Source organism: Amblyraja radiata, chromosome 5, assembly GCF_010909765.2.
Source record: "Amblyraja radiata isolate CabotCenter1 chromosome 5, sAmbRad1.1.pri, whole genome shotgun sequence".
NCBI classification, from domain to species: domain Eukaryota; kingdom Metazoa; phylum Chordata; class Chondrichthyes; order Rajiformes; family Rajidae; genus Amblyraja; species Amblyraja radiata.
This window is the reverse complement of record NC_045960.1, coordinates 110,580,559-110,604,676: the sequence shown is the minus strand read 5'-3', so window position 1 is coordinate 110,604,676 and position 24,118 is coordinate 110,580,559. Positions and strand designations below refer to the sequence as shown.

The following is a 24,118-nucleotide window of genomic DNA, read 5'->3' as shown; positions in this document are numbered from 1 at the left end:
TTCTTCATAAGACAGTCCTGACATCCCAGGAATCAGTCTGGTGAACCTTCTCTGCACTCCCTCTATGGCAATAATGTCCTTCCTCAGATTTGGAGACCAAAACTGTACGCAATACTCCAGGTGTGGTCTCACCAAGACCCTGTACAACTGCAGTAGAACCTCCCTGCTCCTATACTCAAATCCTTTTGCTATGAAAGCTAACATACCATTCGCTTTCTTCACTGCCTGCTGCACCTGCATGCCCACTTTCAATGACTGGTGTACCATGACACCCAGGTCTCGCTGCATCTCCCCTTTTCCTAGTCGGCCACCATTTAGATAATAGTCTGCTTTCCTGTTTTTGCCACCAAAACCTCCAAGGCACTCCCTCCACAGCCAACATATCCTTCATAAGTCTGTTCATAGTGCTCGGTACATCATAATCAGGGTCCTGCATAGTGTTTGCATAATTTCTACCTTTTGTATTCCAATCATTTTGACATTAAATCTACTATTCCATTTTGATTTTCTTATGCATTTCTATATGATATTTTAGTAAACTCTGTTGATGGGCCTCCAAAATATTATTGAACTTCCACTGCATCCAGCTTTTATTACTTAGAAAATGCTCTTTGTCATTGCTTTTCAGGCCCTAAATGGATGACCTCATGTTGGCCTCAATAAAATCCATTTCACATAATTTTTGCCATTTACTTACTCTGTTATATTTCTTAATAATTTAATTTTTTTAGCTCTACATTGCCCAAAATGCTGCTCGTCTTTTTTAATTGGAAATCTTGGACATGTGAGTTTCTATTCGATTGCCTAAGTCGGACATAAATATCGTGAATCGTTGTGCTGCCAGCACAGATTGTGGCAGCACACCACCTTTCATGCTGGAAGTTTGATTGCATATCTATTTTTCTAATATCCTGTCACTATTTAATTCCTCACTTTATCAGTGATTTGTCTTCAGGTCCAGGAGTTTCAATTATAGCCACCAATCTACAATTAGCATTTGTTTAGATAAGGTTTATTTTAGAGCCACAGAAAAAGATATCAAGATTTCATGTACTTATGAAGATGTTGCCAGGACATGAGGACCTAAGCTACAGGGGGAGGTTGAGCAGGCTAGAACTTTATTCCTTGCATCATCATTTTTACCCAGAGTCGAGGAATCAAGAACCAGATGACATAGGTTTAAGGTGAGGGGGGACAGATTTAATAGGAATCTGAAAAGAAACCTTTTTACACAAAGAGTGGTGAGCATGTGGAACATGATGCCAGAGGAGGTAGTTGAGGCAGGTACAATCACTATGTTTAAAAGTTACATGGATTGGATAGGTTTAGAGGGATATGGACCAAACGCAGGCAGGTGGGACTAGTGTAGATGGGGCATGTTGGTCGGTGTGGGCAAGTTGTACTGAAGGGCCTGTTTCCACACTGTATGACTTTGGCCCATCAGGTCTGTGTCAGTTCCTCGGGAAGCAGTCTCATTAGTCTCATCACGCTTCATCTTAATTGCCTAAAAACCTGCAATTTATTCTCATTCACACTTGCCTATTAACTCCCCTTTGATTCTTTTTGCCATTAACTTACATTAAGATAATTGAGAGCAGCCATTTAACTTATCAGCACATCTTTGGAATGTATGAGGAAACTGGAAACTAGAGCATTTAGAAACAACAAATGTGGTCACAGAGAGAAAATGGTATAGTTGCTACCTTACACTGGCAGAGAACCGGGTTCAATCCCGACTATGAGTGCTGTCTGTGCATTTTTTGTATGTTCTCCCTGTGGCCACATAGGTTTTACGTTGATGCATAGATACATAGACAATAGGTGCAGGAGTATGTCATTTGGTCCTTCAATCGTGGCTGATCATTCACAATCAGTACCCCGTTCCTGCCTTCTGATGATACCCAATGATTCCGCTAGCCCTAAGAGCTCTATCTAACTCTCCAATGAATTGGCCTCCACTGCCTTCTAAGGCAAAAAATTCCACAAATATTCACAATTCTCTAATGTGAAAAAGTGTTTCCTCATCTCAGTTCTAAATGGCCTACCCCTTTTTCTTAAACTGTGGCCCCTGGTTCTGGACTCCCCCAACATCGGGAACATGTTTCCTGCATCTAGCGTGTCCAATCCCTTAATAATTTTATATGTTTCTATAAGATATCGTCTCATCCTTCTAAATTCTGGTGAATACAAGCCCAGTCGCTCCATTCTTTCATCATACGACAGTCCCGCCATCCCGGGAATTAACCTCGTGAACCTACGCTGCACTCCCTCAAAAGCAAGAATGTCCTTCCTCAAATTATAGGCCAAAACTGCACACAATACTCCTGGTGTGGTCTCACCAGGACCCTGTACATCTGCAGAAGGACCTCTTTGCTCCTACACTCAACTCCTCTCGTTTTGAAGGCCAACATGCCATTAGCTTTCTTCACTTCCTGTTGTACATGCATGCTTACTTTCAGTGACTGATGCACAAGGACATCCAGGTCTCGTTGTACTTCCCCTTTTCTAACCTGACACCATTCAGATAATAATCTGCCTTCCCGTTCTTGCCACCAAAGTGGATAACCTCACATATTGCATCTGTCCACTCATCCAACCTGTCCAAATCACCCTGCTTCCTCATAGTATCCTCTTCACAGTTCACACTTCCACCCAGCTTTGTGTCATCTGCAAATTTGCTAATGTTACTTTTCTCCAGGTGCGCCGGTTTCCTCCCGCACTCCAAAAATGTCCAGGTTTGTGGGTTAATTGGCTTTGGTGAAATTGTGAATTGTCCCTGGTGTGTCGGATAGTGCTAGTGTATGAGGTGATCACTGGTCAACGTAAACTTGGTGGCATGAAGGGCCTGTTTCTGCACTGCATCTCTAAAGTCAAAATCTACTGCAGGGTGGTTACATGAATGCAGCTTTTTTCCTCGATCATATATTTTTTGAGAGCTAGCTTTTCTTCTTGCCAATTTCCAAAGTGACACAAAAGTGGTTCTCTTGCTCCCGTTGAAATAGTGTGACAATCAATTCGTCCCAGGTAATATAAATAGTTTTCTCTAATTCCACAACAATGTTATATCTAATTCACGGTATGCAAACTCGCGTTATAGCAGAACTACCTGGGAAATAACTAGAATGAATGCATTTTAAGACATTATGTTATAAAGATATGATTTCTGAGAGTTATTTAAGTCAAAATAATGTTTATGCTTTGCTGTTTACATAGACAAGCTGCAGCGGAAGCTTTAAAACAAGCAGAAATTCAACAGTCAGAATTAATGGAAGGTGACGGTATGTTGCTTAATTTAAATTCCATTATAGTTTACATTGTGCTTAATGCAGACAAATATTTTACAGTTTTTAATTCACACAACTGTTCTTGGGGGTTGTTGAAAGTCAAGAAAGCAACAGTTTGACGCAGCTCTTTATTATCTGAGTATTGCTGAATTGAAAATAACTAGCAATTTGTTTGTAGCACAAATTATACAAAATTATCAACATTTTTTTTTCATGACAAGGGCTAGGGCTATAGGGCTCAGGTGAGACCACATCTGGAGTATTGTGTACAGTTTTGGTCTCCTAATTTGAGGAAGGACATCCTTGTAATTGTGTCAGTCCAGCGTAGGTTCACGAGATTGATCCCTGGGATGGCGGGACTGTCATATGAGGAAAGATTGAAAAGACTAGGCTTGTATTCACTGGAGTTTAGAAGGATAAGGGGTGATTTTATAGAAACATATAAAATTATAAAAGGACTTGACAAGCTAGATGCAGGAAAAATGTTCCCAATGTTGGGCGAGTCCAGAACCAGGGGCCACAGTCTTAGAATAAAGGGGAGGTCATTTAAGACTGAGGTGAGAAAAAACGTTTTCACCCAGAGAGTTGTGAATTTATGGAATTCCCTGCCACAGAGGGCAGTGGAGGCCAAGTCACTGGATGGATTTAAGAGAGACTTAGATAGAGCTCTAGGGGCTAGTGGAGTCAAAGGATATGGGGAGAAGGCAGGCACGGGTTATTGATAGGGGACGATCAGCCATGATCACAATGAATGGCAGTGCTGGCTCAAAGGGCCGAATGGCCTTCACCATTTTCTATGTTTCTATGTAAATGGATGTAAATGATATTCAGCACAGACTCGCTGGGCCGAATGGTCTGTTTATATGCTTCTATGACTCAGGAGGAACTTCTGATTGCAATCTACAGGTGATCCCCATGTTATGGCAATTCGGGTAACATAAATACGCCCTTTGGAATTCACAAATCACTGCCCAAAAATCTGTTATTTCAGATCTGATATCTCTGCCAGGGTGGGGGTAAATACACAAGATGCAAAAGAAAGAAGTTTAGTCAACTTTTATATTTTGTCGCTCAAACGTCTGCGGCAAAAATTTGGATATGACGTCTCCACGTGGATTGGGTTAGCAGTCACAGCCAAGTCCCTCTTTTGCCATGCCCTCTCCAGCTGGAGCACAGACCACAGTGGAGGACAAGTCATTGGGTATTTTTAAAGCAGAGATTTTGACAGATTCTTGAGTAGTAGGGTGTCAAAGGCTAAAGGGAGAAGACAGGAGAATGGGAATGAGAGGGAAAGATATATCAGCCATGATTGAATGGCAGAGTTGACTTGATGGGCCAAATGGCCTAATTCTGCTCCTATTACTTATGAACCAATGAACATGTGAACTGATGTAGAAGCAAGGAACTGCAGATGCTGGTTAATGCACAAAAGGCCACAGAGTGCTGGAGTAACTCAGCAGGTCAGCCAGCATCTCAGGAGAACATGGATAGGAGACGTTTCGGATCGAATCTGAAGAAGGATCTCAATGCAAAATGTCGCCTATCCATGATCTCCACAGATGCTGCCTGACCCGCTGAGTTACTCCAGCATTTTGTGTTTTATATGAATTGATGTTTTGGGGTGCACCACTGCCGCACTCATCACCTGCAAGGCATTTCCTCTGAGGCACATGTGGTATGAGAACTGCAGTATCCATGGCCAGCTGCTTAACGTAATTCCTTGCTTTTTACTCTTCAAACGATTACTCCCCTAACCTCCTTCTGAGCCACCTTTCTCCTATGAAGCCCAATCCTCGAATCCCATCCTTTTTTTGCTGATATCCACATTTTCCTGAACCCTTTCCTAATCCATGAGCATTGTGTGTTAGAACAAAATGCCCTGCAGAATATGTTCACATTGCACAATACTTTTGCATGTGATGTAGATTCATTTTCGATGATTTTCTGCATAAATTACACAAACATGGTAAAACCTTTTGAGTCGCCTCACATTTTGATGCACATTCGCCATTGGTGCACTAAGGATGTTTGCTGCTTATTAAAATAGCAAAATTGTCACAAAGTCATAGACCTATGCAAAAATGAAACTTTAGCTGAGCTTGACTATGTTGACAAAATTGCCATTCAGGGCTGATCTCATTTGTCTGCTTTTTGAGCTAGCACCATTTGCCAGTATTTGGTCCTTATCTCTCTGAACTTTTCCTCTCCATATATTTGTTCAAATGTCTTTTAAACGGTGTAATTGTACCCACTTCTATAGTTTCCTCAGTAGCTCATTCCATATGCGGACTACCCTTTGTGAGAAAAAGTTGCCCCTAAGTCCCTCCTAAATCTTTCCCCTCTCACCCTGGGCCTTGGCTTACTATTTTAGAATACTCTTCCTTCATTATCTGGAAAAGACTGCGAACATTCAGTTTATCCATGCCCCTCATGGTCTTGTACTTCTCAATATGGTCACCCCTCAGGCTCCTACATTCCAACAAAAGTATCCCAACCTATCCAACCTCTCCCGAAAACTCAAGCCCACAAGTAACAGCTGAAAGTCTTAATACCACCCAATCTGTAGAAGGGTTCCGACCCAAAACATCACCTTTGCGTGTCTTCCAGAGATGCTGCCCCACAGGCTGAATTACTCTAGCGATTTGTTTTTTTCTCACAGGTAACATTCTGGTGAATCTTTCCTGCACCATTTGCAACTGAATGTGCATCATTTGTCCAGCGTAATCTTAATTTTCTTAACTTTTTATTACTTCTCACCAGTCTGATATGAAAGTAATCATTGATTTAGGTGTAGGTGTCTGAGGAGACGTTATCGTGCCTGTTTTATAATGATTTACATTTCAACTACACCCCTTGACGAAATAGGATCCCAATCTAAATCAGAAGTATCTGAAGGACAAGGCGTGGCAGATACAGATGATCAACCACCCACAAATGTGCTTGCACAACTGACAGCAGGGAGAACCGAGTCACAACCTCTAACCGTGAAAGAATCAGAAGCTACATTTTCTCAAGCATCTGCATCCGAACCACAACCAGAACCAGAACCAGGTCAGGACAGTCATCGCCTACATTGGCAAAGTACAGCAAATAGAATAGCAAAGGTAAAGTGTCACATCTGTGAAAGAGAACGTCTTTGATGGCAGTATAACAGGACTCATGGCAGTATAACAGGATAACTCATCTTGATATTTAACAGGTATAAAATAATATTTGACATTTTGAAGATTTAGGGCAATGTGGATCCAAGTAAAGTTTTCTGAAATTCACTTAGCTTAAGTACAAGTGATCCTACAAAATTTTGGATGTTAAAAGAAAATAGGATGTGCACCTGGCTTGTTTAATCAAAAGGGCCATTTGCACAGAACAAGATGCCAGTGCAATTGCTGGAATGAGTAACCTTAGCCAATTTCAAAAGAAACTACAAAGGGTGCTGTCACAAATGAGATTTGTTCTATTTGTAATGTACCAGGGGAAGTTGGGTTGGCGGTTAACTACTTTGCCCTATTTTCCTTTTTACTTTTAGTGGTGTGTTTTCAATGTCATGTTCTGTGAAGATGGATACAAAATGTTTGTTCAAAGTCACTGCCGTTTCCTTATTTTTCATTATTAGTTCTTTAATCTTAGATTTATTATTGTCACAAGGTTTATTATTGTACTGAGGTACGGTGAAAAGCTTTGCTATCCAAAAATATTTTACATTTTTTATTTTCCAGCAGGTACTATCACAACGTTTAAAAAACCTTTGGACAGGTACATACTGTAGATAGGATGGTTTAGAGGGATATGGGCCAAATGCAGGCAGGTTGGACTGGTGTACATGGAGCATGTTGGTCAACTTGGGCAAGTTGGGCCGATGGGCCTGTTTCTACACAATGTGACTCTATGACTCTATATACATAATATAAATGCAATCGTCAAATTCAAAGACAAAAGATAGAGCAAAGTGGAAGATACAAAGTGCAGAAAATAGTTCTTGTCATTGTAGCATATTTTATTGTATCAGTCCCATAGACAAACTCCAATTTCCTCAATGGGGTGAATCAGGCTCTATTGTAGCTAATGGAAGCACCGTTCAGAACCTGATAACAGAGGGGAAGAACCTGTTCCTGAGTCTGGTTTCAAGCTTTTGTATCTTCTACTGGACAGGAACAGGGAGAAGAAATAATGACCGTGGTGGGATAATTCTTTGATTATGTGTAAGAAGGAACAGCAGATGCTGGTTTAAACCGATAGACACAAAAGATAGTCCAGGGACCCCGACAGTCCTTTCAGATTAGGCAAAGGTTCACTTGCACCTCCTCCAACCTCATCTACTGTTTCCGTTGTTCAAGATGGGGACTCTTATACATCGGCGAGACCAAACGCAGACTTGGCGATCGTTTCGCGGAACACCTTCGCTCAGCCCGCGTGAACCAACCTGATCTCCCGGATGGCGGTCACTTTAATTTTCCTTCCCATTCCGACACAGACCTTTCTGTCCTCGGTCTCCTCCATTGTCAGAATGAGGCTAAACGCAAATTGGAGGAACAGCATCTCATATTTCGCTTGGGCAGCTTACAGCCCAGTGGTGTGAATATTGATTTCTCTCACTTCAGGTAGTCCCGGCATTCCCTCTCTCTCTCTATCCCTCCCCCACCCAAGTCGCACTAGCTTCTCATTTTCACCCCACAAACAGTTAAGAATGACCTGTTTCCTTTATCATTACTTTTTTGCATGTCTTTCATTTATTGTTCTTTATCTCTAATTTCCCTTATCCCTAACCAGTGTGAAGAAGCGTCTCAGCCTGAAACATCACCCATTCCTTCTCTCCAGAGATGCTGCCTGTCCCGCTGACTTAAGGGCCTGTCCCACTTGGACATCATTTGCGCATCACGCAGGTGTGGCGCAAGGATTTTTGAGAATCCCAAAACCCTGGGGCGCCGCGCGCTACCGCACATCACTGCTTACACCACCACATTTCACCACGCGCCATGCGCGCGTAAAAGCACACCAGGCACGTGTCGTGCGTCGTGACGCTTTAATGATGTCGTGTAAATGACGTGCAAATAACGCCCAAGTGGGACAGGCCCTTTACTCCAGCTTTTTGTGGTCTATCTTAAGTCTTTGATTATGTTGGCTGCTTTCCCATGTAGATGGAGTCAATGGTGGGGAGTCTGGTCTGTGACTGTGTGATGGGCTGGGCTACATTTACAACTCTGCAATTTCTTGGGATCTTGGGCAGAACTATTCCAAGCTGTGATGCAACCGGACAGTTTGCTTTCTATGGTGCAACCCAAGAAATTTAGGTTGAGGTTTAGGTTTATTATTGTTACATACCAAGGTACAGTGAAAAGCTTTGTTTTGCATGCTATCCAATCAGGCCAGATCGGATATGCCATACATAAATATGATCATGTCAAACTGTTAACAATCTTTGGTGAATATTAGAGTACATAAGCAGAAAATATTTTAAGAAATGTGATGAAATGCCAAATATTTAAGTATGAATTAAATTAATTTTCATTATCAAACCTAGAAATCATATTACCAGAGGTTCCAGAGGGAGGTTATCCAGCAGGCCCAGAAATGGAATATTATCACAAGATGCTCGCTGATTTTGACCAGTACTGGAAATTATTAGAGCTAGCTCTTGCAGCATCCGTAAATACAAAACTGGAGATTGCTGGAAAAACCACCGAAGATCTTCTTAAAGAAGTCATTGAAGTTGTGGATAGTGAGTAAACTTTATATTTTGACACAAAGTCTGCTTTTAACATTGCTTTTATAAGTTTCAACATGCTTAAATATTGTAACGTAATAAAAAGGAACTGCAGATGCTGGTTTATACCAAAGCTAGACACAAAGTGCTGGAGTAACTTAGTAGGTCAGGCAGCATTTCTGTAGAAAATGGAAAGGTGACATTTTGGGTTGAGACCCTTCTTCAAGCTAAATGTAGGGATGGGGGTGGGGGGGAAGAACTGGAGGTGGGAAAACACTGGGACAAATCGGGGCCAGCAACAGATTAGCCAGGGTGGTTCCCTGATAGGGCAATTGTTGGATAGGGAAGGTATGATCTCAAGAGAAATACATTGTTGCGAACTGTGGAACTGGTTAGACGACTAGGATGGAGGAGGGGGGATGGGAGGGAGAAATTCTAAAATAAAAACTGAAAATACGAGAAACATTTACCAAATCAGGCAATTTCAGAAAGGATTTGTGGAGCTGAAACATTATCTCAGTTACCCTTTCTGCTGAATGTTTCCAGCATTTTCTATTTTTTAATTTAATTTCTTACTGGACCCATTCACGTTCATGATATGTAACTATTCAATACATTTAGAAATTGCTTCCTTGTTCCTTGAATGGAGCCTGAGTGTTCAACCGGATCTGAAATTGTGCTTAACATATTGAACTTTTGTATCGAAATGGCATATCTTAGGGCACTTCGTAAAATACAATCTATGTTCTTACAGATCTCATGGGTTGTTCCAAGTATCAGACATAGAAATTCTTTAGTGTGGTAAATGGCTTTGAAATTGCCATCTCTTTTTCGGTCCCTCTGTCCAATTATCCGAACTAAGCGAATTTCAAGAGTCAAGTCAAGAAACATAGAAACATAGAAAATTGGTGCAGGAGTAGGCCATTCAGCCCTTTGAGCCTGCACCGCCATTCAATATGATCATGGCTGATCATCCAACTCAGTATCCTGTATCCTGCAGGGTTTGAAACTTACCGCTGGAGGAGCGACGCTCCTCCCAGCCAGTGGTGCGCCATGCATTAGAACGTGACTTCGAAGTAAAATGGCCTAATTCTGCTCGTATCACTTAGGAACTTATGACCCCCTTTTTCAGACTGAAAATGGGGGGTGAGAGGTAAAGAGTTGGAGGCGAGAAAAGACCAGGACCAATCTTGATGCATTCATAGAAACATAGAAACATAGAAAATAGGTGCAGGAGTAGGCCATTCGGCCCTTTGAGCCTGCACCGCCATTCAATATGATCATGGCTGATCATCACCAATCAGTACCCCATTCCTGCCTTCTCCCCACATCTCCTGATCCCTTTAGCCACAAGGGCCACATCTAACTCCCTCTTAAATATAGCCAATGAACTGGCCTCAACTACCTTCTGTGGCAGAGAATTCCAGAGATTCACCACTCTTTGTGTGAAAAATGTTTTTCTAATCTCGGTCCTAAAAGACTTCCCCCTTATCCTTAAACCCCTTGTTCTGGACTTCCCCAACACCCGGAACAATCTTCCTGCATCTAGCCTGTCCAACCCCTTAAGAATTTTGTAAGTTTCTATAAGATCCCCTCTCAATCTTCTAAATTCTAGCGAGTACAAGCCGAGTCTATCCAGTCTTTCTTCATATGAAAGTCCTGACATCCCAGGAATCAGTCTGGTGAACCTCCCTGCTCCTATACTCAAATCCTTTTGCTATGAATGCTAACATACCATTCGCCTTCTTCACTGCCTGCTGCACCTGCATGCCTACTTTCAATGACTGGTATATCATGACAACCAGGTCACGTTGCATCTCCCCTTTTCCTAATCGGCCACCATTCAGATAATACTCTACTTTCCTGTTTTTGCCACCAAAGTGGATAACCTCACATTTATCCACATTATACTGCATCTGCCATGCATTTGCCCACTCACCCAACCTATCCAAGTCACCTTGCAGCCTCCTAGCATCCTCCTCACAGCTAACACTGCCTCCCAGCTTCGTGTCATCCGCAAACTTGGAGATGTTGCATTCATTTCCCTCGTCCAAATTATTAATATATATTGTAAATAGCTGGGGTCCCAGCACTGAGCCTTGCGGTACCCCACGTCACTGCCTGCTATTCTGAAAAGGATCCGTTTACTCCTACTCTTTGCTTCCTGTCTGCCAGCCAGTTCTCTATCCACATCAATACTGAACCCCCAATACCGTGTGCTTTAAGTTTGTATTGTATTGTATTGTATTTTTTAATGACCACACAGCCAGGCTGGTGGAATTTGTTCTCAGTACAGCTCGATACAGGTTCCAACATTTCATCAAACATTCAACTCATAACGTTGATATACATACAAACAGACACATTTCATAATACATAAGGGCCACGCTTATTCGTATTTCCTTACCGTACGGAGTTTAAAAAGTTAATTGTGGTAGGAATGAAACTGTTTTTGAAACGGGTTGTGGGACCTTGTCGAAAGCCTCCTGAAAGTCCAGATATAACACATCCACGGGTTCTCCCTTATCCACTCTACTAGTTACATCCTCGAAAAATTCTATAAGATTTGTCAGACATGATTTACCTTTCATAAATCCATGCTGACTTTGTCCAATGATTTCATCACTTTCCAAATGTTCTGCTATCACATCTTTAATAACTGACTCTCGCAGTTTCCCCACCACCGAGGTTAGATCTGTAATTCCCCGTTTTCTCTCTCCCTCCATTTTTAAAAAGTGGGGTTACATTAGCTACCCTCCAATCCTCAGGAACTACTCCAGAATCCAGAATCTAAAGAGTTTTGAAAAATTATCACTAATGCATCCGCTATTTCTCGGGCTACTTCCTTAAGTACTCTGGGATGCAGCCTATCTGGCCCTGGGTCAAAAGTGTTTTATTATCATATGTCCCGGAAGGGACAATGAAATTCTTACTTTCTGCAGCACAACAGAATATGTGAATATGTAAACATAGTACATAACGGGGGAAGAGAAAAAAAGAAAAAGTTCAATAAATAACAAATATAGTGCAATAATAATAGTATTTTGCAGTTCAGAGCTCAGAGCTTACTCGTTGTTTTGTTTGATAGCCTGTTGGCTGTAGGGAAGAAGCTGTTCCTGAACCTGGACGTTACAGTTTTCAGGCTCCTGTACCTTCTTCCTGATGGCAATGGTGAAATGAGTGATGATTTTGGCTGCCTTTTTGAGGCAGCGACTACGATAGATCCCTTCGACGGTGGGGAGGTCAAAGCCGGTGATGGACTGGGCAGTGGTCACAACTTTTTGTATTCTTTTTCACTCCTGGACGTTCAAGTTGCCGAACTAGGCCACGATGCAACCAATCAGAATGCTCTCTACCGTGCACCTGTAGAAGTTTAGGGGAACCCTCTTCGACATGCCGAATCTCCATAATCCTCTCAGGAAGTAGAGTCGCTGATGTATTATTAATCAGTGTAAATCTTTATAAATATGTTATACATGTTGGTGGAAGTTAGGGAGCGATTTCTTCAGGTTGGCTTTGTTGAAGTCCCCGGCTATGGTGGTAAACGCCTCGGGGTAAGTTGTCTGGTGCTAGTTGGCCACGGCGTGCAGCTCCTCCAGTGCCAGACGGACGTGTGCCTGGAGTGGGATGTAGACCATGGTCAGGATGATGGAGGTGAATTCCCTCGGTAGGTAGAAGGGGCGGCACTTCACCTCCAGGTGTTCCAGATGTGGAGAGCAGGAGTTCATCAGCAATATGAAGAATGTCAAGAGTTATGGGGAGAAGGCAGGAAAATTAGGTTGAGAGGGAAAGATAGATCAGTCTGATTGAATGACGTGGTTACTAGTTATCCAAGGAAGGAATTTGATCTGCCAACAGTCATAAAAAACACAAAATACATGAAATTAAAGAGATGAGTGGAAAAGCTTGGGGGAACCAGTCTGTTGCTGAAGGTGCTCCTCGGGTTGACCAGTGTGTCACGGAGGGGGATGAGCTGTATTGTCCAGGATGCATTTGAGGAGCATCCTCCCCTCCCATTAATCTACCTCCGCCCCTAGGACGGAGCCAGCCTTCCCGATGAGCTTGTTGATCCTATTGGCTCTCTGCTTGTGGTAGGATGGTTCAGTTGCATGATAACAGCTGGGAAGAACTGTCCCTGATTCTGGTGGTGTGCGTTTTCACACACCACCAGACCACCAAATCACCACACCACCAAATCAAGTTAATAAATCAACCCTTAAGTTAAAGTTCATTGCCAGATTCACAAAATATGGTGAGTTACAGGTACAATGAAAATACCGCAGCATCACAAGCAAAGAAGACTGTGCATCAATTCATTCATTCATTCCATGTACATAATTGACAGAGGCATATTAACAATACCTGGAGTTTGTTCAATACTCTTTTCCATTTTGTGTTTGTTTTTTAGATTTTTTAAGCTTTTCCTTTAAAATTCCTGTTTTTATGGGCAAAGCCATCATTTCCGTTTGCTGTTCACTCCCAAATTGTTCAACGCAGAATGGAGGTTAATTTCAGCCTAATTTCCGAGCATGTCATAATTATTCTCATATGAAAATTCATGGTGTTTGGGTCAGTTTTAAGGGGGAAAAAATAATAATGACAAACCTATCTATAGGCTTCAATAGAGTGGTTGTGGAGAGGATGTTTCCACGAGTGGGAGAGTCTTGGACTAGAGGTCATAGCCTCAGAATTAAAGGACATTCTTTTAGGAAGGAGTTGAGGAGGAATTTCTTTAGTCGGAGGGTGGTGAATCTGTGGAATTCTTTACCGGCCTAATTCTGCTCCTATTACTTTTGATCTTACGATAAATTTGTTTGACGGGTTTTGAAAATAATAATTTTCCTACAAGCAAGTAGAATACCTTCCATGACAATCCCATGGACATCTAAAACCACCTTGATGAGACTATCTTACACCCGTTCTCAATTTCTGTTGCATATCCTGTAGCATTTTCTACATCGCGCTCTCATCTCTGCCAGGCCATAATCGTAGAGTTGGCTAAATGGTATATGCAAGGAAATTTAATATTATTTGCACATGCTCAGACCTGAGCTAACGGTCTCTGCCTCAGTTTAGTTTAGAGATACAGCGTGGAAACAGGTTCTTCAGCCCACCAAGTCAGCACCAACCAACAATCACCCTGTATATTCGTTATATTCTGCACTCTGGGGACAATTTACAGAAGCTAACTATCCTACATATCTGCATGTCTTTGGAATGTGGGAGGAAACCAGAGCACCCGGAGAAAACCCACACGGTTACAGGGAGAACGTGCAAACTCTGTATAGATAGCTCCCGTAGTCAGGATCGAACCCGGATCTTTGGCACTGCAAGGCAGCATCTCTACCTCTGCGCCACTGTTCCGCCTCTGATTTAATGTTCCCAGGCTCCTTAGCTATCTTGTAAAGCAAAAAGTGTGGAACAGTATTTCAGTCAAGTGTTTATAACTTGAAACGTTAAATGATGTATCAATACTTTCAGAGCCGTTCAAGTACAGTGGCTGGGAACTATCTGGTGCAGACATAGATGAAGAAGAAGAAGATGCTGAAGCAGCGGCAGAAGAAGCGGAGGAGGAGGCAGCTACAGAGGAGGAAGAGGAGATGGAGGAGGAGTATGAAGAAGAAGTAAGAACTGTCCAAAACTGAACAAGAGATGCATTCATTTTACAACTAATGTTCAAAACGTTTAGGTCTAGGTATATTATTGTCATGTGTACCAAGGTACAGTGAAGAGCTTTGTTTTGCATGCTATCCAAACAGATGAGATATACCATACACTAATACAGATATTTCAAACTCGAGTACAATATATAGAGCAAAGGGGAAGATAGAGTGTAGAAAATAATTTACATTTTCTATGTATAACACATTTATTTGGGGTCACACTGAATTTGGTGGCATCAGATAATTTTAGATTTAATTAAATGAACATATGTCCTGCATCATCAGTTTTACAATATTTCTGTTTGAAAACACGGTGAATATTACACGTTTTTATGTACACACCCTGCATAATCCATCTTTCAGTGGAAAAGCCTTTGTTTCTGCTGAGGGAACAAATTTGGTGTTTGAACATTGTTTTGTTTTTGCTTTGAGGTGGTGTTACTGGAAGAGGAATATGAGAATCATTCCTTGTCCCTTATTAATATAGCGACCAATTATCCAATAATATTTAACAGACCTATAGCAGATGTGTCAGTGCATAAAATGTGACCACACATAGATTGACCTTTATAATTCAAATAATTGCATCCACACTTGCTATTCTTCTAGCTATTCTTGCTATTGAAGGAGTGCAGCATAGGTTTACAAGGTTAATTCCTGGGATGGTGGGACTGTCATATGCTCAAAGAATGGAGCATCTGGGCTTGTACACTCTGGAGTTTAGAAGGATGAGAGGATATCTCATTGAAACATATAAGATTGTTAAGTGTTTGGACACACTAGAGGCAGGAAACATGTTCCCGATGTTGGGGGGGTCCGGAACCAGGGGCCACAGCTTAAGAATAAGGAGTAAGCCATTTAGAACGGAGACAAGGAAACACTTTTTCTCACAGAGAGTTGTGAGTCTGTGGAATTCTCTGCCTCAGAGGGCGGTGGAGGCCGGTTCTCTGGATGCTTTCAAGAGAGAGCTAGATAGGGCTCTTAAAAATAGCGGAGTCAGGGGATATGGGGAGAAGGCAGAAACGGGGTACTGATTGGGGATGATCAGCCATGATCACATTGAATGGCGGTGCTGGCTCGAAGGGCCAAATGGCCTACTCCTGCACCTATTGTCTATTGTCACACTTCTTTCAGGCCTTTACTCCTTCTGTATCGATCCCTGTGAACTTAGCCTTCTTCAAATGCTGTCCATTTGTAGCTCTATAACATTTTTTGCTTATTTTGTCATTTTTGGGCCGTATCCTTCAGTTCACTTTTGGTTTCTTTTGCAAGTCTGCCTAATGTGCATTGAGTTTAGAATCCAGATTACTATTGCCAATGTTAGTTGAACATACAACATAAAACATATAACAGCACGGCACAGGAGCAGGACCTTTGGCCCATAATGTCTGCGCCAACCATGATGCCAATTCAAATTAATTTCTCTGCCTGCACATGAATCATACCCCTTTGTTCCCCGCTCATCCAAGTGCCTATCCAAAAGCCACTCAAGCGGCATTATCGTATCTGCCTCCACCACATTTCCAAGCACTCACCAGCCTCTGTATAAAAAAAATTGTGCCCCATATTTCCTTTAAACTTTGCCCTTCTCACCATAAAGCTATGCCCTCCAGTCTTTGACATTTCCACCCTGGAAAAAAGATTTTGACTGTTTACCCTATTTATAACTTATAATTTTATATATTTCTATCGTCTCTGCTTAGTATCCGACAGTCCAGTGAAAACAACTCAAATTTGTCCAAACTCTCCTTATAGCTAATACTCTCTAAATCGGAAAGCATTTTGGTAAACCCCTCTGTACCCTCTCCAAAGCCTCCACAACCTTCCTGTAATTGGAAAACCAGAACTGCACACAATACTCCAAATGCGGCCTAGCCAAAGCCCTAAAACAGCTGTGACATGGCTTCCTGACTAATAAGGGCAAGCATCTATACACTGTAAATGGCTCGATTGTAATCATGCATTGTCTTTCTGCTGACTGGGTAGCATGCAACAAAAACTTTTCACTGTACCTCGGTACACGTGACAATAAACTAAACCATATGCCTTCTTTACCACTCTGTCTACTTGTATTGCCACTTTTAGGGAGCAATGGACCTGGACTCCAAGATTACTCTGCACATCAAAACTTTTAATTAAGACTATTTGCCAATAACTGTGTACTTTTCCCTTAGACTCAACCTCCCAAAATGCAACACCTCACACACTCAGATTAAATTCCATCTGCCTTGTCTCCGCCCATTCCTGTAGTTGATCTATAATTCTACATATATTTTAAAAGAAAAATTGAACAAATTTAACAAATAAAATAATAATAAAAAATCCTAATAACATTTATAAAACATATGTAAACTACCCAAATGGCAGCATTTTATGTAGAAACAAGGAAATGTAGATGCTGGTTTACACAAAAAGACACAAAGTTCAGAAGTAACTCAGCATCGCTGGAGAACATGGATAGGTGACATTTTGGTTCCGAAGCAGAATCACCTATCCATGTTTTCCAGAGATGCTGCCTGAACTGCCAAGTGAATCCAGTACTTTATGTCCCTTTTACAACAGCATTTTAATATTTATAATATGTGATATGGTGCAAAATGTAAACATCATTTTATTATATTTTCAGGATGAAGACACAGCTATAAAGAAGAACAGGCAGCTGGGTGAAAGCAAACATTACTGCCCTGTGACATTAAAAGAGAAATCAGTTCTTTTACCAGGTGATCAAGAATGCGCTGCCAAATATCAAGAAAGATATTACTATTTTTCTAATTCAGATGCAAGAGATACATTTTTGAAAAGTCCAGAAGATTACATAAATACAAAAGAACCTCTCAAGGTAATGGTCTTTGTGAAATAATCATTTCCTGCAATGAAATTTCCTGTGTGAAAAGGATTTGTTAATCTAAACATGCCTTTATTAAGTATAATATTTTAAATGGAATTTTCTCTGTCTGAAGTTACATTCATTTTGTCTGTTTTATTTGATGTGATCAATCTTAACAACAAATATTAATCAATTATTACAATAACCTATGGAAAAAAAACGTTGACATTTTGAACTTTATGAAATTAACTTAATGCCGGCTCATTGGAAGCCAAGACGCCTATTAATACTTTAATATTATTTTTTAAATATTTATTTAATTCTTTATTTCGAACAGAATAAAAGAATAAAAAGCAAGTGTGAAACAGCATACAAAAAACAAAACAAGAATATTTATAAAGTGGCATAAACAATATCTATAAATAAATGAAATCGTATGTGTCCGAAAAGAAGCAGGAAGAAGCCAAAGCTTATTAATTCCCACCCCTTATTCAACTGCTTGTAATTATCTTATACAAATTTAGCAGCTATATGTACACCATATGTACACCAGCAGCCATATGTACACCAAATTATTTACATTTATACACTAATCAAATATTTACAAAGCCATACAAAAAAGAAAAAAAGAAAAAGAAAAGAAAAATCCCTCATAAACTATACAGTATCTTAGTCATGTATACAACCCATCACCCCATAATCACCCTTCCCAATACAATCAGTATAACAAATATCCCACTCACAATCACCTATCCCCATCCCAATATAATTTTAAACAAGTGTTTTTGCACATCTTTTTAAACTGAATTATACTTGTGCTAAGTTTTATCTCCTGTTCCAGACCATTCCACAAATTCACACCACAGATTGTTATGCACATACTTTTAAGAGTTGTTCTGACATTGAGTTTTTTTTAATTATGTTCCCCTCTCAAATTATACCCACCCTGTCTTTCCACAAACAGTTTTTGTATATTTCTTGGAAGTAAATATGGCAGGCAAAGTGTGCAGACAAAAGATAGACACAAAGTTCTGGAGTAACTCAGCAGATTAGACATCCTCTCTGGAAAAAAAGGATGGGTGAAGTTTCGGGTCGGAATCATTCTTCGGAATGAATGTATTTTCTATGCACCCCCCCCCCCCCCCCCCCCCAACCGGGTGTCCCAATTGTTTTCGACATCTACCTCGCTCTCGATCCCTCCTCACTCTCGGCAGCGTGGTTCCCGTGGATGCCTATGGCTTCGGGCTGATGCAAAGTCCACAGTGAGCGAGCCGTGTCTACCGGCGGGTCCTCCATCATCGGTCTGCGGCAGGAGAATCTCGGTCCTCTGATTGCTGCGAGCAAGTCCTCGATCCGCGGCCGGCTGGTCCTCTGTCGTCAGTGGGGGGATGATGGGGGTTCAGCGAGAGAGGGATAAGTGAGCACTGGTGTACAGGTGAGGAGTGGTAGAGGTTACGTGGTTGAAAGAGGGAGAGGAGACAAACATCCAACCTGCTTTATTTTTGTTTTTGAACAGGCACCTCCATTGAGACTATTCATATTTGGAGCTAAGGGATCTGGTAAAACGATCCACAGCAGATGGTTGGCAGATAAACTGGATATCTTTCACATTCAATTCACTGAACTTCTTCAGGAGCACATGATTTCTAAAACGAAAAAAAAACTTGGGCCTGAATATGACGATGAACTCACCGAGGATGAGCAGGCTGATATAGCAGCTATTGCAGCCCTTGAGAGAGGGGAACAACCTGAAAAAATTGAGGACGCACCTGAAGAAAAGCAAGAAGTAGGACCTGGATGATTTAACTGATACATAAACAAAAATATAACATCAGCTTCCCAATCAGTAGAAACAAAGAACAGCAGATGCTGGTTTATACTAAAGATAGACACAAAGTGCTGAAATAATTCCTATCTACATTCCCCTCCTCCCCCCCCCCCCCCCCCCCCCCCCCTCCCCCCCCCCGCTCTCTTCCTCCACCCTCATCATTTGACAAGCTCCTTAGTTCACCACATTGTATCCTTCGTGAGATCACACCTTCCCCAGCCAACAATGGGCCCACCAGGGTCATTTACTGCCTGAGGTCATTTATTGTCAGACCTGATAGACAATAGGTGCAGGAGTAGGCCATTCGGCCCTTCGAGCCAGCACCGCCATTAAATGTGATCATGGCTGATCATCCCCAATCAGTACCCCGTTCCTGCCTTCTCCCCATATCCCCTGACTCCGCTATCTTTAAGAGCCCTATCTAGCTCTCTCTTGAAAGCATCAAGATTGGTCCTGGTCTTTTCTCGCCTCCAACTCTTTAGCCCCCACCCCCTCTTTCAGTCTGAAAAAGGGGGTCATAAGGTCCTAAGTGATATGAGCAGAATTAGGCCATTTTACTTCGAAGTCACGTTCTAACGCATGGCGCACGACTGGCTGGGAGGAGCATCGCTCCTCCAGCGGTAAGTTTCAAACTCTGCAGGTAAGTTTTAAACTTATTCTCAGGTCGTGTTTTTTGGTTGGGGAAATCTCTTTTACAGAGTTTTGCTGCGGATATGGAAATCCAGGGCGAAATCCAGACGGGCCATGGGGAAACCGGCTACGGAGGACCGCGGGAGTGCGGGTACCCGGCGGCTGTAGGGTTCGCCGCCCGAGCCGCTGACAGTGCAGTCAGCGACTTCAGACTTGGTGCTTGCCCAAAGCACTTTGGCAACCCCGAAAGGGGGTAAAGCCAAATGAAAGTCTGAGAGGCCTGTGGACTTGGACGAGTCAGGCCAGGAGGGTTCCCCTCCGACAACATGGATAGCGTCCTCGGGCGTTTATCCCAGATGGAGCACCTCATGGAGAGGATGCTCCATCATAATATGCTCTGTGATACGGAGACATATCAGCACAGGTTTCCTTTGGTACCTGTGGCAGCGCCTGTTTCAGGGCTGCGTAATATCTCCCACTCTGAGGAGGGGAGTGTCAGGGGTCAGTATATGACTGACTCCGAATTTGGAGGTATGTCCGTGGAACATACTGGAATGCATGTGTGAGGTTCAAGAATTGCCTGCAATGGCATCAAGGTTTGTGATACCCTCGCAAACAAGGGAGCCGCTGCAAGAAGAGCTGGCTTCCAGCATCAACTGCCTCACGTCACATCATTACAGGAACAGGTGACGGCTGCAAAATACCATACACCTGTAAATTGTGCATCCCTGAAAGTGCCGGCAGTGAACAGCTCTATCTGGGGATACATTGGAGGGGGCATCAAAGCCCAGGAAATGAAACTCCAACCAACAAATTTTAAAATTACTGGCCTCAGGCATCACGGCATTTGCCAGATCTGTGGATGGCGAGCCCTTATCGGACATCCAGCAGGATGCCCTGGCATTGATGTGCATGCACACTTCGAAATAAACTGCTTTCAGAAGAACGCCATCAGACCTGCCTTAAATCCCAAATTTGCAGGCTTATGTAAGGCCAGCAATGTCCTGCCGCCGAATCTTCTCTTCGGGGAAGACCTACCCAAAAAGGTAAAAGACCTGGATGAGGAAGCAAAAGCTGTGGGGCTAATCAAGGCACCAACGACGAGCAAAGCTTCACCGTTTCGGCAACAATACCCCTATGCCTCCATCAGCAGTAAGCGGTTCACTGAAGCTGGTGGCAGCTCGAAAGCTGATTCTCTGGGCAGAGGTCTTTTAGGCCAAGGCCCAAGCCGGCCCTCATGAAAAACCCGCGTCAGGGGCCTTTGGGCCTACCATAAGACGACCGGTAACCATGGAGGTAGGTGGGTCTGGTTCTTTCCGAAACATGGGGTGTGTGGACCAGTTACAAGTTGGTGATAGATTACACTTCTTTTTTGCACGAATGGCGATAAAGGGATAACATCAGATCCATTTATACTGCACAGTATACAGGGGTTCCAAATTGAATTTCTTCCCAACTCATTGCCACCCACACAACATACACCAAGCCGGGCATTTGTTCATTCCAAACAAGAAGGTTTGGCTATACAAGCTGAAATTCACACATTATACACAAAAGGGGGATGGAGGATGTCGAATCATCCTTGATCTAACACAACCTAACTCTCATGTGCAGTATAGACATTTAAAAAATGGAAAACTTCGTTACTACCAAACAACTGGTTTGGTATGCTTTATGGAATGCATCGATCTCAAAGATGCATACTATTTGGCGCCCATTCACAGGGATCACCGGAGATATTTGAAATTTAGCTGGATGGGGTAACTGGTGCTTGGGCTGCTTAGAGCTCAAAAACACATTGTTATGGCCTATCTGGATGATATTCTAATCATAGGAAAAATGCTGAAATTGGCTAGTTTCAGCCACGAAACTCATATTTGAGAAATTGGGGTTTCTCATCCATCCAGATAAATCCAAGTTGATACCAACTAGAGTTATTAATTATTTGGGATTTACCATTAACTCTATTAATATGTCTGTGACTGCCCTGGGGCAAGAGATTAGAATTAATAGAAGCCTGTAACAACTTTGTTACAACTGTGGCGGTCCCTGGGGGGTAGGCCACTCCTTGGATCATCCCCCTCGCCGATTGAGGGACAGGGGCGTTGGTCTGCCACGGGGTTTCCCGACGACGCTGTCAGGGGTGCTCTCTTCTGCTACGGAGTTTCCCGATGACGCTGTCAGGGGTTCTCTCGAGGGTGTTGTGGTGTGTACTCTGACAGTTGGAATAAAAAGCTTCTTTTTGAATCCGCCTGGCATCTGGCCTTTTCCTGACCTTGACCAGGCCACTATACAACCATCGATTCGACAGGTGGCTGGTGTAATGGGCAAAATAGTGGCTGGTTTTTCCAGCTGCACAATTTGGGCCTTTGCATTATCAGAATTTACAACGTGCAAAGGAGCAAGCACATAAATACCATTTAGGTCATTTTAACAGACCTATGCTATTACCAGCTGAAGCTATATCAGAATTACAATGGTGGACGACCAATATTCGGCATTGTTCCAGTAACATTTTGGTCAGTAAACCTTCAGTTATATTACAAACGGATGCTAGTGCTCAAGGATGGGGAGCTACTAATATCATCTCTAGTTGTGGTGGCAGATGACATGTGAATGAGTTATCAATTCTTCAGTTACATGGTATCAACTATCTGGAGATGCTGGGGACATTCTATGGGTTAAAAGCTTATTGTGCGAAAATGCAAAATCTACATGTTCAACTACAGATTGACAACACTACAGCGGTGGCATATACTAATCACATGGGTGGTATCAAGTCACTATCCTGTGATAGTTTAGCTAACCTCATTTGGCATTGGTGTATGGGAAAAAAGCATTTGTATTTCAGCTACCTACTTGCCAGGTACGTTTAACATGGTGGGGACAGAATGGATGTTGGATCATAAAGTATTTAACAACATTGTTGTTCGGTATGGAACACCGGATATCGATTTGTTTGCATCTAGGCTCAATCACCAGTTGCCAAAGTATGTTGCATGGGAGCCTGACCCAGGGGCAGTGGCAATAGGTGCATTCTCGCTACTCGGGTGGAATGTTCTTACATGCATTTCCTCCGTTTTGCCTCATCATCGGTGCATGCAATAAACCCAGCAAGATTCCGCTTCAGGCATTTTGCTAAGTGCCTGACTGGCCTGCGCAGCCATGATTCCTGCTGATATTGGGAATGATAATAGAACCTTATATGGTTATTTCTAAACACAAAATTTGCTCGTTCATCCCGTGACTCGGGAAGGCCACCCTCTGCATGATCGAATCAATTTATTGATTTGCAGACTCTGAAAAAACCTTTCCTGGGGCTCGGATTGTCAGACCGAACCGTGGACGTGATCACTGCTTCTTGGAGATATAGCACCAAGAAGCAGTACATCTCTTACATCAAGAGATGGGAAATGGTTTGTTTTAATTCCAATATAACGTATGATACGGCATGGATAACTGATGTTTTGGAGTTTCTCTCAAAACTGTTCCTTGATGAAAGATTAAATTATGGTGCCATTAACTGTGCCAAAAGTGCCTTGTCATCATACTTGTTGCTGGGATCAGGACACCACTCTGTCGGGTCTCACCCGCTGATATCCAGATTTATGAAGGGTATCTTTAACACAAATCCTCCCACGCCCAGGTACTCGGAGGTATGGGATGTTAACATAGTGTTAACACTGCTTCGCCGGTGGGCTCCAGCTACATCCTTATCGTTGGTCAGGCTCACAAATAAAGTAGTTATGCTCATGGCGCTAGTTTCAGCGCAACGCGTCCAGTCGTTGCATAAGCTGCGGCTGGACAGCATGGTTATATTTATCAACAAAATAACATTTTATGTGCATGAGCTAATTAAACAAGCAGACCTGGGATGTTAGGTCTAAAGCTGGAATTTTTGGTGTACCCAATGGACCATAGATTGTGTGTGGTCACACATATTCAACAATGTGTTAAGGCTACTAAGAACCTGAGAGGCACTGAACTGGCAATGTTTATTAGCCATAAAAAAGCACACACAAGAGGGTATCAGTGCAGACCATCTCCAGGTGGTTAAGACATGTATTGGCTTATGCAGGAGTGGACACTGATGTTTTTTAAATCTCACTCCACCAGGGCTGCAACAACATCAGCAGTGAGGTTCATGGAGGTTCCGCTGGACCACATCCTAGCGACTGCAGGATG

General features: G+C 42.5%; 1 protein-coding gene across 1 annotated transcript in view; it reads left to right on the top strand.

Moving 5' to 3' along the window:
* Positions 1-24,118, top strand: part of ak9 (adenylate kinase 9) — a 151,560-nt gene that overhangs the window by 78,668 nt on the left and 48,774 nt on the right. The window contains exons 19-23 of the mRNA XM_033021970.1: positions 3,214-3,278; positions 8,803-9,000; positions 14,467-14,609; positions 17,275-17,487; positions 18,992-19,261. Coding sequence (XP_032877861.1) covers positions 3,214-3,278; positions 8,803-9,000; positions 14,467-14,609; positions 17,275-17,487; positions 18,992-19,261 — 889 coding nt within the window. The remainder of the gene's footprint in view (positions 1-3,213; positions 3,279-8,802; positions 9,001-14,466; positions 14,610-17,274; positions 17,488-18,991; positions 19,262-24,118) is intronic.